Source organism: Microtus pennsylvanicus, chromosome 14 (genome assembly GCF_037038515.1).
Source record: "Microtus pennsylvanicus isolate mMicPen1 chromosome 14, mMicPen1.hap1, whole genome shotgun sequence".
NCBI lineage: Eukaryota > Metazoa > Chordata > Mammalia > Rodentia > Cricetidae > Microtus > Microtus pennsylvanicus.
The window spans coordinates 44,814,852-44,830,067 of record NC_134592.1 but is presented as its reverse complement, the minus strand read 5'-3'; the positions used below and the strand labels follow the sequence as shown (position 1 = coordinate 44,830,067).

The 15,216-nt window shown below is 46.3% G+C and overlaps 1 protein-coding gene across 9 annotated transcripts in view; it reads right to left on the bottom strand.

Annotated features, from left to right (window-relative positions):
* The window catches only part of Nin (ninein), a 101,796-nt gene that overhangs the window by 40,502 nt on the left and 46,078 nt on the right, over positions 1-15,216 (bottom strand). For all 9 annotated transcript variants that reach the window (XM_075948719.1, XM_075948718.1, XM_075948720.1 and 6 more), the window contains 7 exons: positions 10,090-10,129; positions 8,006-8,196; positions 3,842-3,988; positions 3,059-3,226; positions 2,462-2,598; positions 2,018-2,158; positions 1,610-1,784 (listed from right to left, as the gene is read on the bottom strand). In XM_075948719.1, the coding sequence (XP_075804834.1) occupies positions 1,610-1,784; positions 2,018-2,158; positions 2,462-2,598; positions 3,059-3,226; positions 3,842-3,988; positions 8,006-8,196; positions 10,090-10,129 (999 nt within the window). The remainder of the gene's footprint in view (positions 1-1,609; positions 1,785-2,017; positions 2,159-2,461; positions 2,599-3,058; positions 3,227-3,841; positions 3,989-8,005; positions 8,197-10,089; positions 10,130-15,216) is intronic.

Genomic DNA, 15,216 nt, shown 5'->3' with positions numbered 1-15,216 from the left:
GTCAGAGGAGAATCCACACGGGATCCGCACAGCAAGCTACAAATGCAGAAGACAGCTCAGCGTGGTTTCTGCTCACTGGTTCCGTCCCAAAATGACAGTGCCATGTAGATACCACATTAAATGGCTTGAAGTTAACTCCATTTCTTAATGTGGACACTATTTTCTAATAATGGACAGCAATACATGCTTACTTTTTAAAAAAGAAAGGACATAGATGGCTTTATTTTATTTCTATGCGGCATCACAATGGAGTGCTTTAAGTGACAGATTCTCAATGAATTGTTGTAAGAAACCGGTTATAAAGTCCCTTCCTAGGGCCGGCGGCACGAGCTGGCTCACTGGGCAAAGGCGCTAGCCACCAAGCCTGACCAACTGAGCCAACGCCCCAAGGCCCACACGGAGAAGAAAAGTGACTTCCTGAAAGTTATCCCCTGACCGCCACGTGCTCATGTCACTGTGTCCCCACTAAACTGATTCATGTTAAAGAGAAACACCTTGTCTAGCTATAGCAGGAGGCTCGGAAGAACTAAGAAGAGTAAATCCAAAATCAATCTTAATTAATGGGCATTGCAGTTTACAGCTAATTTATAGATAATTTTGGTGTAAGGATATAGAAGTTACACATAAATGGCTCATGACTTATATGCAAAAGCAAATTATAATAAAATAACATACCAACTGAAACTCACAAACTTTCTTTCCATTAAAAAAAAAGATTTTTCACAGTACATTTTAGAAAGATTTCACCCACATTTGTTTAAAAAAAAAAAACCAGGAATACAGACTTGCCATTTGACATATTTTCATCTCCAGTGTTAAGGGCTGATTGGAAGAATGCTTTTTTTTCCAAGTACATTTTGCCAAAAGAATAGAGAGCCAGTATATTTTTAATGTATTCTAGTTCACACTCTCACATGGCAATATGGAGTTTAAAAAATGTACTTAACGCATTAAAAAAAAAAAACCCTAGCGGGCGGTGGGGGAGGCGGGTAGTGGTGCACACCTTCAATTCCGGCAGAGGCAGGTGGATCTCTGCGAGTTCAGGCCAACTTGGTCTATAGGATCAGCCAGGGCTACACAAAGAAACCCTGTCTTGAAAAACCAACCAAATAAACAAAAACAACAACAAAACTCTACCTTCTCCTAAAGCACAAACTCTATTATTTCAGTCTAAGAATAGCCACACTTAGATGCTGAACCGACAGTGCAAACCCTGCACTCCAGACCCTGGCTGCTGCTCTGGATTCCAAGTCATATACTGAGCATGAAGGACAATGTGGACAACAGGAGGAAGGCAGGGGGTACAGCTACAATCATAGAGGCACAACCTACTACTGACAACAAGAAAGGGGGTGTGATGGGAATGGGAAGTTAATAGGGCCTGCAATTTTGGGGATACGGCAAAAGACGCATAAAGGAGGAGCAGAGAGCTCTTACCAGACCCTAGACCCCCTGCAGTCCCAAATGCCAGCAAAGCCACCACCATGTCCTGGCCAGGGCAGTGAGGATCCTTGCGTTTAGCCCTATGCAGACTTAGGCTTTAAGAGCGCAGGAGCATTGTGTGGGTACCCAGCCTGGATCCAGGCTGCAGGGCTAACAGGAAGGCTACCTTCATGGAGAGGGCAAGGCGGTCCCGGACATAGTTCTCTTCCGTTTTGGCCTTTTCAATTTCCCGCTCGAGCTCCACCCGCTGCTTGCCCATCTGCTGCAGGATCTGCTCCCTCTCTTGGCGGAGTTCGTTCTTCAAGGTTGTTATGCGCTCCTTGTATTCTTCATCCAGCTTCCTGTGACGGAGGACAGATCAGTGTGGTCTTTAGACTCCCTGGAGGACAGTATGTGACGATTCCAAAACTGGAGACAGAGGCACACGGTGACAATGCCTAAAAGTGCTCTGCCTTCCTTCCCAGAGGCTGGGCCGTACCTCTCCAGTCGATGTGGTCCCTAGCTCTGTTCCCACCCTGCCCTGAGTTGGGGTAGAGGGATGGGAAGGACCCTGACCTCGCCCTTCTGGCCACACCTGAGGTTGTACTCATTCCTCCGCTCAATGGCCGCATGGTGATCGTCCACCTCTGAAGCCATTAGAGACTTCAGCTTTTCCGCCTTGTCCAGGTCCGACCGTAGCTTCTCTTTCTCTCTGACCACTTGGTCAACTCGTTCCCTAGAATTAGAAAGTGAATTAGTAGGAAGCTGTTTCTAAGCAACCAGGAGACCCCCCCAAAAAAAAAAAACCCTCTCATCTGACTCGCTTCAAAACAAACACAAAACCAAGACAACCAAAACCTTCCCCAAACGAAAATGCCATCCACAGTTCCCTTTAGAAGCTCCTGCCAATCGGAGCCCCAGCTCGCTTCCCTTCAACAGATAGGAAGAGCAGCCATGCTAGCCTGCGGGCAAGAAAAGGCTCCAGGGGCCGGTGACCTGGGAGACAAGGGAATGGACCAGGCAAACCTGCTCGACTTACAACAGATGCCGGATCTCGGCCTTGAAGCTGGCCAGAGCTGCCTGGTGTATGCCGTTCTTGGTAACCAAGAGTTCGTTCTCGAGAGCCAGCGTCAGTTCTGTCAGATTGACATTTCCATCCAGGCTGAAATCCAAGGCCTGGGAATCGGAACAACACGGAGTCAAAACAAACGACAAGCCCAGCTCCCAGAAGCAGAAAGTGCGGAAGCTGTATAAACGGAGAGGAGACAGAAGCCAGCAGAGAGACCAGGAGGGTGTCTCAGAGGGCAGCTTCCATTTACAACCCCATTTTCTTAAGGAAACCAAGCTCGCATCTCATGACAGCCCACCTGACATTGTATGCAAACACAGTAGGTGTATTTCAAACTCTGCCAAGTGAAGATGAACTTAGATATTGAAATTATCTTCAATAATTTGAGATTTAAAAAAAAACCCGGAACTACTCAGCCATAGGCTTCTGGTTAAAGTGTGCATGAAAAGTTATCTCTTATCTCTGAGGTCTCAAAACCATTAAGTCATTCAGGAAAAATCAAGTCAAAAATTCGTTTCAAAAGATAAACCGACACCCCCTTCCTGGGATTGCCAGTTTCCGCCACACCTTCAGGATCTCCTGGCTGTTCTCAATGCCTTCTTCCTGCCAGGTGTCCAGGATCCTCTCCACAGATGCATGGCCCATCCCATCATCCAAGCAGGAGAAGACCCGGAAGCCGATGGTACTTGTCATGGCTGCCGAGGTCGTGGTCCTCCGTCCACTCTCATCAAAAGACTGGAAGAAGAAAAGAGTCCTGAGCAAACCAAGGTGAGCCCCAGAAAAATCAGCTGATACCAGCTAAGACTGGGATGGCCAGGCTGGGCAGAATTCAATTGGCACAGCCTGGGGTGGAGGTAGGGAAGCCATGCTGTGCCTTTGATCTGTGGTTCCCAGGGAGCCAAGCCTACAAGCTTATCAGAAAGAACTGTTCTGGGAGAGATGCTGAAGATGAGATGCATGGCTACTTGATACCAGGTTTCTTCGACCCCACGCTGTCATCATGAGGCATAATTTGTGGCCTTCACACTCTGTAATTTATGGCCATTACTCGAACCATCCTTTCCTTTCGAATGGCTTAGTCTTTCTCATTCTCTAGAATACCTTTTCTTCTTTGTATTTTCCTTTAGACAACAAATTAAGCCATTCAGAATTACTAAATGGGTTTTTTTCTTAACACTTATTCTGAAAGAAAATATTCCATTGATTCTTCTTTTCTTTCCTAAGACAGGTCTCACTAAGTAGTCCACGCTAACCTCCACCTTGCATGGCTGTCTGGTCTCTACCTCCCTAGGACTGGGATCACAGGTGTGCACCAACACACGCAGCTAGCTCTGTGTGCTGACCTCGTACCTGCATAGAGAGATGCCGCTTTAGCTGTCTGTAGGGAGTAGATGCCGATGTTGTGAGGGACTTCCCAGTTTTAAACAGACTATAGAAAAAGTCTTCGACACTCATTGTACCATCGGGATCAAGGCTGAGAAAGACTTCCTCCAACGTCTAGGAAAGAGCAATCCCGTGTTTTAAACACGCACAAATAGCACATGCACAATATACTTCCGGTCAGCAGAAATCCACCCCCTGTCGACTCTAGGACTTCAGGCATATACTGCTGTCTCTAGTCTCATTTAAAAGAGTTCCCCTCTTTAGAAGTGATGTCCTCCCCTCTCCCTCATACCAAAGTCCATTTTCAGTATCTCCACAATATTATATAATCTAGCAATCAACTTTTCTTTCATTCATTCATCCTTCCAGGACAGCCAGCCTTAAATGTCTCAGGTATTATTATTTTTATAAATTTTAAAAATCACTTCATACATACAGCTAGCTCATAACCCTATGTTAATTGGACATTCGTTATGCCTTCAAAATGTGGTGGTTCTAAGCAATTGCTATCTGGCTCATACTGAAATTTTCAGATTGGTATGTGTGATGTTTAGTGTCAACTGCTAACTTGGCAGGATTTGAAATAACTTGAGGGGCCCCTGGGCTCGTTTATGGGGGGTTATCTTGGTTGCATCAACTAAAATGGGAAGCTCTGCCCATGGAGGCTGGGATCCTGGACTCCCCAAGTGGAGAAAGTGGGCTGAGCTGGAGCAAGCATTTGTTCATCACCTGTTCCTGATTATGAATGGGATATGACCAGATATGATTCAAATCCCTGCTGCTCTAACTTCTGTGCTGCGGTAGACTGTGCACCTTACATGGTGAAGCAGAATAAACCTGCGCTGGTTTGAACGAGAATGACCCCCGTGGGCACATATATTGGAACGCTTGATTCACAGTGGAAATGTTTAGGAAGGATTTGGAGGTGTGCTCTTGTTGGACGAGTGTGTCACTGGGGTTGCAAAAGTCCACCTTAGGTGCAGGCTTCCTCTCTCTGTGTCTGCTGCCTGCAGATTAGGACAGAAGCTCTCAGCTACTGCGCTAGTCCTATGCCTACCTGCCAGCCACCATGCTTCCTGCCATGATGACCATGGACTCACCCCTAAGCTATAACCAAGGCGCCGATTAAATGCTTCTTCTATCAATTGTGTTGGCCATGGTGTTTGTCATGGCACTGCGACGGTGACTAAGACAAAGCCCTTTCCCCTATGCTGCCCCCCTCCAGGATGTTTTATTACAGAAACAGGAGAAGGAACTCAAGCAGCCTGCTCACACGACAAATTTGCTCTGGGCCAGACCGCAGTGATGCTCCTTGGAACACGTGTTTTAATGTGTTAGCCCAGGAAAGACCAAGGCTGGGTGAGACTGGTCTTGTTTGTGTGTGTGCAAAAGGAGGGTCTCATACATTGAGAAGGAAGGAATTTTGTCTCTCCACTCTGTATTCTCTGGTGGCCACTGTATAATTTTTATCATATAATAAGGAACAGGGAGACTGGACCACAACCGGTGTGGAGGCTTGTCGAGGGACGGTTTGTTCCTTATTCCCAACAGGAATGGAACAGGGGAAAGAGTGGCATGAAACCATGAAGCCACAGGCAGAAGGAAAGACACAGGCCTTCATTGTGTGATAAAAGTTCATTACGGAACAGGCCTCCAAGAACAAAACAGAAACCACTCAGAGATCTTACAATATGGCTGCTGTCATGCACTAAGGGAGGAACTTAAGACTGTACTGGTGACAAGTTCCCATATGATGTCCAAGACTCAAAGAAGCAAGAAGACAGTATGCTAACGAATTTTATCTCAAATGCTTTTTCCCAAGTCAGAGGAGACATATGTTTCATTTGGGAGAGGATTCTGAGACAAGGAAACTCTTCTAGAAGAAAAAAAAAATCTGTGGAAGAAATAACAGGTTCTAACTGGATCTTGTGATCAGTGGCATTTGAGACAAGATGCTTAGCCTGCCGAACGCCTTCAGTTTCTCTGTCTCATTCTCACCAATCTAAAGAACTACGTCCTAAGGGACCATCCAAGCAGAAATGTCCATGAAATCCAGACATACCAATGGATTACATCCATACTTGGCCAAATCCGTGCAGTTTCTAGGTGGCCTGAACACCCGTCACTTAATCCATCCAAACCCGCTGGAGTAATAGACTCTTGCCAGTTATTTTAAGGCAGAGCTCAGGATGAGAAGTGGTGAGTAAAAGGATGTGAATTTAGAAAGGGCTGGATGGTCATGACTGGGCTCAAGAGAATGCTGGGCACATAAGCAACTGGGGTACCTGCCCTCATTGGAAACAGGGGTCCCATCTAGAACAAGGTCATTTTCATTTCCCACACTGGCCAGGTCTGTGGGTGGCTGACTTCTCCCTGTGTAGGATGGGAAACATGCACCAGAAGAGGGCCCAGGGACTGGACACTCACAGGGGTCTGGTAGGTGACAGGAGTCACCGAGGCATGAAGGCTTCCGACATCAGAGAGCAAGTGGTGAGGTCTATTCTAGCTGAGCACCACATGGCTGCCTGCAGTCTCCAGAGACACTGGCTGTGGCTTGCTATTGCAAATATTTAGGGGAAACTTCCAGTTTCAAAGAGTGTGTCTCAAAGATCAGCTTTTAAAATACTGGCCAGGTCAAACAAAGTCATCCTTGGGTTTGATGTGGCCTCGAGGGAGGTAGTCTGCCAGCCCTGCCCCTTTTGCTGGCCTCTCTTACAGAAAGTGTGGTGTGAGTGACAGCCAGAGAACAAATCTAGCTCTCCCTCCAAAAAAACAGGGCGGCAGCGATCTCACTGGCTTCCTCTGCAAAAGGCAGACAGAGTTCAAACTGCTTCCAGGTGTAAAGTTCCAGGATCCCAAGTCCGATGCCAATAACACCAGCTTGCACTCAGCTTTGGTTCAGAGCTAAGGACACAAAGTGCAGGACATCTCCTGATTTCTCTCGGTGGGAGGGGGTGGAAACACTGAGCAGGAGCAAGCTCCATGAGCAAGGCCTTCCTAATTGGTGCAGCACCGGAAAGAACTGAAAGTGCCCCTTGCCATCTCAGGATTCAGGAGCTCCCAGCAGAAAAAAAGGAAGCCGGCTCCCCGTGAGTGGCTGCGGTTTATGTCCCAAGGATTGTTCCCAAATCAGCAATTCAAGTTCGTGAAATGTTTCTGGGTTAAAAAACAAAACAACCACCTAAGGCTCTTTGGACCGCATTGGTTCAGAAATTGGGACAATTAATTCTATGACTCAACAACCACTGTTGAAAAGAAATGAGCCCTGGGGTATTACAAAGGTTGTCAGAGGGTTTATATAATGCTCACGTCAGATGAGAAAAATCAAGCTTTCCTGCAAGTCAGGCTACTTGGCAGCCGTTAAAGACCGGTCTCTTGGTTAGGAACATGCCACCACGTTCCCCCACCGGAGGCAGCCAGCGTGGTGTCAGATATCATTAGACTCAAGGATCCCGGAGCAATGGCTGTCTCCTAACCTCCAACTTGCCCTAACCTTTTTGTAGCTTTTTGAAAGACTTGTCTCATGCATTTTCTGGTGCTTCCCAGCTATTCACACACTAATCCTGGAGATCTCTCGATTCCTCATAAAGCATAAAGCAGATTCTCAAGACCCTTTACGCCTTCAAAGTCACCAGCCTACCTGACCCCGTTACCTCATGGGCCTGAATCTGGCTGTTCCTCACAGCAAGGTTCCCCGAACACCAGTCTGCAAACTTCAGACCGAGGTTGCTGAGGCTGCCTGTCCCATTCACCACTCAGTGTCCCCAAGTGACAAGTGATGACACTGAGATCTTTCCAGAACTGCAAACCCAGCAGCCCTGCCTTCAAAACACTCTAATTCCAGTCTCTGGCGTTCCTTAATTCTTCCATGTTTCCCCACATTTTCCTCTTTTGGGTGATGCTTCTACAGCTATATGCTGGCAGTGCTGAGCTTGTCTGGTTATCTCATATGAGGTAACATAGCACAGTAGGGGACCGTATTATATATTCAGGAAGCTCAGTTACATCAGCTTTGATTTCTGCCACACAGCATGACTTTCCCGTAGGCTGTCTTTCTAGGAAGAAAGAATGCATGTCTCTCACAGGGTAGCCACAGTATCAGCCCCAAATGAGAACAAAGCACCCGGTTACCGCTCCATCCACGTTCTGTAAGCCGTACTGTTCACAGATGGAAACCAGCTTCTTCCGGTTCAGGTGACCATCTCGAGTGATCCCCAGATCTTCGCAAACCTCTTGCAGTTTCTCTTCTATCCAGTCTTGGGGAGGGCAAGACCCACTGTGTGAAGCATTCAGGTCATCCGGGTTCCAAAACCTTAGCTGACCTAAAATCGAGCATAGACTGTGTTGTGTTCAAAGGATTCCCACAGGGATGGTGGCTGTGACAGAAAACGTACCTTTGGAGAGTAAATCTTTCAATTGTTTTTGTACTTTTGCATGTATGAGTGTTTTGCTTGCATGTATGTCTGTGCACCACATACATATAGTGTCCATGGAGGAACTACAGTTACAGAGGTGCTACTGGGACTCGAACCTGGGTCCTCCGAAAGGAACAACTAGTACTCTTAACTACAAAACCATCTCTCTATCCTCAAATACATATTGTATGAGACAACTATAAATATTGCCCCTGCTTTGATTTGGTGCTGACGTCCCATTGTAAATTGATTTGATTTGGTGCTGACGTCCCATTGTAAATCGGAGGCATTTTTTGCTCTGGGACAGCCGCCCACAAGAAAGGAACATTATCTCACACTGAGGAGACACAGGTCAAAGGCCTCAACTGAGGCCTTCCCAGAATTTTTTATTTCTGTTTTCTTTCTGGTCTAAGCATCACAGCCTCTTTTCCTGGGAAGGAAACAACCATAATGAGCCTTTCAAGGTTCAGCTAGTCTCCAAATCTCCCTGACCCACAGAAACCCAAGAATGCAACTTAAAAGAAGACGTGGCAAGCTGAAGGATACAATCTGTTTGAAGAGAGGGCCCGGCTACTTATTGAAACACAAGACTGTTTATCTGGTATTAACCATCTTGCTTCTAAATTGAAGCTGTAAATGTGAGGGCCCATGAAGTCATCATGGGATAACTATCGGACCTATTTTCTGTACCTGGAAGAACCACTGACGACGGAAAGGACTAATTAGTGTCATTCATGCCATTTATTGACAAAAATTAAACCCATCACTATCCTGTTAGTCCAGGCTGGCGAGCCAGAGAACACATTGTTTTAATTATCCTTAACCACAGCTCATCTGGGGTTAGCAGAAGAGAAAGCGGAGGGCTCCTGCTGCTGAACCACAGTGCCATCTGGTGGCCAGAGGATCAATGTGTTCTGCTTCAAGTGTATGATCAGTACGGGACACTTGGAAAGGATGTACTTACCAGGTCATTCACATTCCTTTGAGAGTCTGAACAGAGACTAACTGGTCTGCAAGCGGGCTGCTACATATTAGAAGCTATGGTGGTTTGAATGAAAATGGTTCCCCTATAGGCCCAAAGGTAGTGGCACTATTAGGAGGTGTGGCCTTGTTGGAGTGTGTCACTTGGGGGCGGGCTTTAAAGTCTCAGAAGCTCAAGCCTGGCCTTATCATTGCCACTTCTTGCTGCCTGCCGATTCAGATGGAGAATAGCAGCTACCTCTCCAGCACAAAGTCTCCCTGCATGCCTCCATGCTTCCTAACATGATAACGGACTAAACCTATGAACTGTAAGCCAGTCCCAATGGAATGTTTTCCTTTGTAAGAGTTGCCAGGGTCATAGTGTCTCTTCAAAGCAATAAAAGAACCCTGAGAAGCCGTCTTTCAGGTCATATTAATAGCTAGGACTTGAAGATGAAGTATCACTTGGCCTGCCTCAGCCATAGTAGCCAAGGGCAGTCCCTCCTCAGCAGTCCCCGCCCACTGTCCACCTCCTCAGCAGTTCCCCCCTACCTCCTCAGTAGTCCCCACCCACTGCCCACCTCCTCAGCAGTTCCCCCCTACCTCCTCAGTAGTCCCCACCCACTGCCCACCTCCTCAGCAGTTCCCCCCTACCTCCTCAGTAGTCCCCACCCACTGCCCACCTCCTCAGCAGTTCCCTCCTACCTCCCCATGAGTCCCTGCCCACCTCCTCGGCAGTCCCCACCCACTGCCCACCTTCTCAGCAGTCCCTGCCCACCTCCTCGGCAGTCCCCGCCCACCTCCTCAGCAGTCCCCGCCCACCCCAACGCTCTCTCTTACCTTCGGCTTCATACTCCTCACTGTGCTGTGTCTTCCAGTGCTAGAAAAGGCAACAGAAGATTAGTGCACATTTAAACCCAACAGGCTGAAACCTCTTGAAATGGACTGTTCTTTGCAGGCCTCGCCAGCACCAGCACAAGGTGCTGCCTTTGCAGGCCACTAAGAACTTGTCATTTTCGAGGTTACTTCTTCAGTGACAAATCCTGTTACAACCCCTTAAACCAGCCCCAAACAAACGTCCAGAGTTTGCCAACCAGCAAATGTTCATCCAAATTCCTAAGTTTGTTCTTCAGTAAGTGCGGACGGAGTGTTCACCTTCATGCTATGTCTTGGGACCTCAACCAAGAGCAGAACACACATATCTTTTGTCTGAAAAGGTACGTACGTGAAGGAGGGGCAGAAAGATTGCAGGAGCCAGAGTATCAGCTATGCCCATTGAGTCTCACCAACACAACTACCTAAACAACAGCAGAGCAAGGAGAGGACTAATGTGCATGCCAAAGTGGGCGGAGCCTCAACCTCACACAAAGAAGGGCGGACAACTGTGGAACGCTTAGAGTAGAAGAAACAGTCTTCCCTCGGGAAGAGCACACCGAGCCCTGAAGACCTACACATGAGTAACAGTGTATAGACTGAGCAGGCTATATTTAGGAATATCTATGAATAGACATCAACATATGCATGTGAGAATTAATGAAAGAAAGAGACCACACATGAATTTACAGAGCAAGGAGGTGTGGTTTAGTGGGAGGGCTAGGTGTGAGAAAAGGGAAGGGAGAGCCGTAATTATATTGTAATCTCAAAAAGTACCGATGCTAATGAAGACACGGGGGCCAGAAAGAGAGGAAGATGTGATGGTTCCTGGGTAAGAAATGTCAGGCTTGGAAGGTGAGGGTGGACGTCCTAAAAGCAGCCACAGCTAAACTGAGCCCTGAGGGCCATCTGCACCACAAAGAGCAAAGCCAACAGGAGGAGTCATTCATATTTGCTGAAGGAACAAGTCAGGTGTGCTTGCCACTGAGCGCAGACACAGATGTGGTCTAAACATCTGTTTAGAGGAAACTAAACACACTCCGTGCTGGAAGTAAATGACACCGAGCTTGAGGGAAGTGAACTAGTCACCCACAGACCCTTATCAGACTGAGGTTCCAGTGTGTCTCCTCCGAGATCAGAGCATATGGATTTTGTACTGATAAATACCCACTCATCCCAAATCAGGAACAAATCCAGCCCCTGCTCCATTGGCCAAGTTGTGTGTCAATCTTCCATGGACCAGTTATAACATGTAGTTCCTTAGTGGCTTTGGTTGTTCTGCAAATGGTCTGGGCTTCTTGAGAAAGCTGCCATCCCACAGCGAGGCTCCACACTGAGAAAAGAGGCCTCCTCTTATCAGAATCTAGGCTGCCATCATAGCAAACAACTGTAATCCGCAGATGTGCTGGCCCATGCCTATAAATACCAGCACTCAGGAGGCAGAAGTAAGGGGCCTGGGAGCTTTGTGTAAGTGTGGGCTTCGTCACAGCCACAGGGAGACTGGACTATTTGGGAGGACAGTGAGAGAGGCAGATCAGAACAAAGCATAATGATGTATGTGAACAAAACTTGTTTCTTTGCACACAGGCAAAATAAATAAATTAATTAATTAAAAAGGGAAGGAAACCAAATAGAAATTTTATGAATAAGGTTGCCTTTTATCCTAAATATTGAGAATATTATTGAGAATATACTAAAGAGAGAAACCTGTTCTCTGAGATGGTTGAACTGAATAACGCTGGTTGATTTCTTAGACTCCTGAAATAAACACAGCAGGAAGACGGACCTAATTAACTCCTGTCTGCAGAGCCTGGATTCCTCACGGCAGATGGTGCGTCGTGCAAAGACGCGTCCATCAAACGCTGTCTTTCAGAAGTTCGAGTTGACACGACTTAGCGGTCTTTCCGGCAACCTCAGCAGGTCTAGCCGTTCGTCAGACTCACGCATTGTCTTAGCTACCCGACAGAAACAACCTTAGGATGGAGGGGTGTGTCTCAACGTACAGCTCCAGGAGACACAGACCATCATGGAAGGGGTGCATGACACAGGAGACAGCTAGACACACTGTGTCCCCAGTCAGGAAGCAGAGGGCCACGGAGGCTTCTGTTCATGCTACTTTTTCTCCTTTTTGTTCAGTCCAGGACCCCAGCTCGCGGAATGGTACTGCCCACAGTTAATGCGGATCCCCCCAGTTTAACTAAGCTAATCTAGCTAACCCCTCACTGGTAAGCCCAGAGGCTTGTCTCCAAGTGACTCAAATTAACAATATTAGCCATTACACTCACGGTGGAGACCTCTTCAATGTCTGAGAGTCACAGCTCCTTATTCCACAGGGACCCTAAAGATGCCACGGACTCAGCTAAGCTGAAAACTCAAAGTGAAATCCTGGAACAGAAAATTCTTGCTAAACTGAAGCTCGCCAAAGGCCGTGTTCTCAGGATAACCAAGTCACCTGCAGCCGCTCAGATCACAGCTAAAAGTGACCAACGGACAAGGCACTGCTGGGGTGAACCAGCAGGGCCCAGTGAATCCTCCTTGTCTTCTTGGGGTTATAATTTCATCGCCTCAATTGCCGATGCTTCTAAAGAAAGATGGAGGTCTACGCTGATAGATGTGTGCAACCTGGAAGCAGGGAGGAAGGAGCAGGCAAAAGACCTCCCTGGATTTCCTCAGTTACTGTGTCTGACCAGGATTAGACTGCTGGAACACATAAAACTTCAAACCCATAGAGGCCCACTAACGAAAGCATCCTGCCTGCTAACAGATTGAGTCAAATGCCCACCCTACCTTGGCTCCTGAAATTATGCAATTCATTATTCAACATCTGAGTACCCTAAAATCGAACCGACTAAATCCACAAATAATATATTAAATATGACCTCTGAACCATTGGTCCAAATGAAACTATTAAGCTACAAGTTGTTCATGACCATTTTTTTAATGGTAGACAGTGATGGGGGACATGGGAGGAAAACGTTTTCATTGGGCTCAAAGCATAAAGAGCCTCTGCAGGGATATAGCATCTGGGAACAAAAATGAAAGAGCAACAGCCAGCTTCAAAACGTCTTTGGTAACAATTCCTGAAGTGACGGGGTTCGTGTGGTTTCTCACATTTCCTCATGAACTTCCCTGTGCGTGTTAAAATAGAGAGCGGAAGCAGAGTTTCCAGTGTCTCACACGTCTACAGTCAGGATAGGCGTGCCCACCCCCACCACTGGCCCACCACCGTCCAGGACAGCCCCTGCCTGCCCACTTCTTTCTCACCTCTGCCCACTGGAAGGCCCAGAATGGAGACTATGCTAGATTTGGAACTAGACTGCCTGGTATTGAATCCCAACTTACTTATGGAGTTAATCTTATGTAAGTTGCTTGACCTCTCTGGCCTTAGTTTATCTCCCTATATAATGGGAACAAAGGCTGGGCGGTGGTGGTGCACGCCTTTAATCCCAGCACTCAGGAGGCAGAGGCAGGCGGATCTCTGTGAGTTCAAGGCCAGCCTGGCTACAAGAGCTAGTTCCAGGCCAGGAACCAAAAAAGCTAAGGAGAAACCCTGTCTCGAAAATCCAAAAAAAAAAGTATTAATTTAAAAGTAATAAAACACCTATAACAAAGGGGGCAAATAAAATGAAACTCAAAACTACTAACAAATCATAAAAATGCACCCACATGCATACCAAAATAAAGTACAGCTAATATTTTAGTGTCTCTAAATGAGCTTCAAATTGAAACTTAAATGTTCTCATGAGTCCTTAGAGTAAATCTGTTGTTCACTACTTTATTTTCTATCTCCTTAATATCCTACACTACTTTACTAGTAAGCCTCATGAGAACAAGGTTGACAGCTCTCTTACACACCATATTTTAATTACTGCTAATACATATAACACAGGTATATGGGAACAAAGCAGTGTGAACTTACTGAAGTATGAGCCAAGTGCTTAGCACTGTGCCTGGCACATACACACTATATATAGCCTTGCTATTTTTGTGGGGGCTCCTCTATAGGCAATACACATGAAATTTGTATTTGTGGAATTCTTTTCACCCCTATATTCAAAATTAAATCTTTCAATTTGGCTATGTCTCCGAAGTATCTGTGCATTCTTTAAAAAGGATTTTATTTTATTTAATCATGTTCATGTGTGTCTGTGTCGGATACACACAGGTGAGACCAGAAGGTGTCAGATCTCCTGGAGTTAGACTTCCAGGCAGTGGTGAGCAGCCTGACATGATGCTGGGAACTGAACTGACAGCGGGGTGGGGGGCATCCTCTGCCGGAACGGTACCCTAACCACTGAGTGCCGGCAGAGATGCATGGGGTACAGATGGCAGCTCACCTCAGCAGCATCTCACAGCGGTGTGGTTCACTCAACACCACACAAGGTCACAGGAGCTAAAACCGGGCTCATAACCGTCATTACTGAACCGCTATGATTGAATTATCTAAGTATTTAAGCTCCAGCTCCCATTCCCACCAAGTCTGAAGCAGCCCTGTTCATGTATGGCTGGCAGCCATGTGCATGGATATTACTATTTTCATAATTAAAATGGCGTTATGTATCAAAATAAAAATATTCACACTCTTCAACCCAATAATCTCATTAGTTATCTAAAGAAAATTTCAAAAAAAAAAGAGAAAGCCATGTGCACAAATATGTATACTAAGGTACTTTTGTAACAACAAAGTATTTAAAACTACTTAAATATTCAACAATAGGGAATAAAGCATAATGGTACTACATAATGTAGTCACTAAAAGCAATTAAAAAACCATGTAGGAACATGGGGAAACATTTTAATAAATGATATGAAAGAACATAACAAAAATGCGATCTGTGCTATGATTATTGCTGGCAGCAAATATTTATAGAACCAGACAAAGACCAGAAGGAAATAGGTAATTAAAAACAGGACTCGTTTTAGTTGAGGGACTATAGGATAAACTCTTATTCTCTCCACTGTTCTAAAGGATTTTCTGCAGCATTAACAAGCGTAGCTCTCAGTGCCCTCGCTAACTTAACTGTAGCGACTCGGGGTTCTCCCCCTCTGGGAGTCACCTTCTGTGACAGACTGGTGGCTGCAGATTGGAGGGAA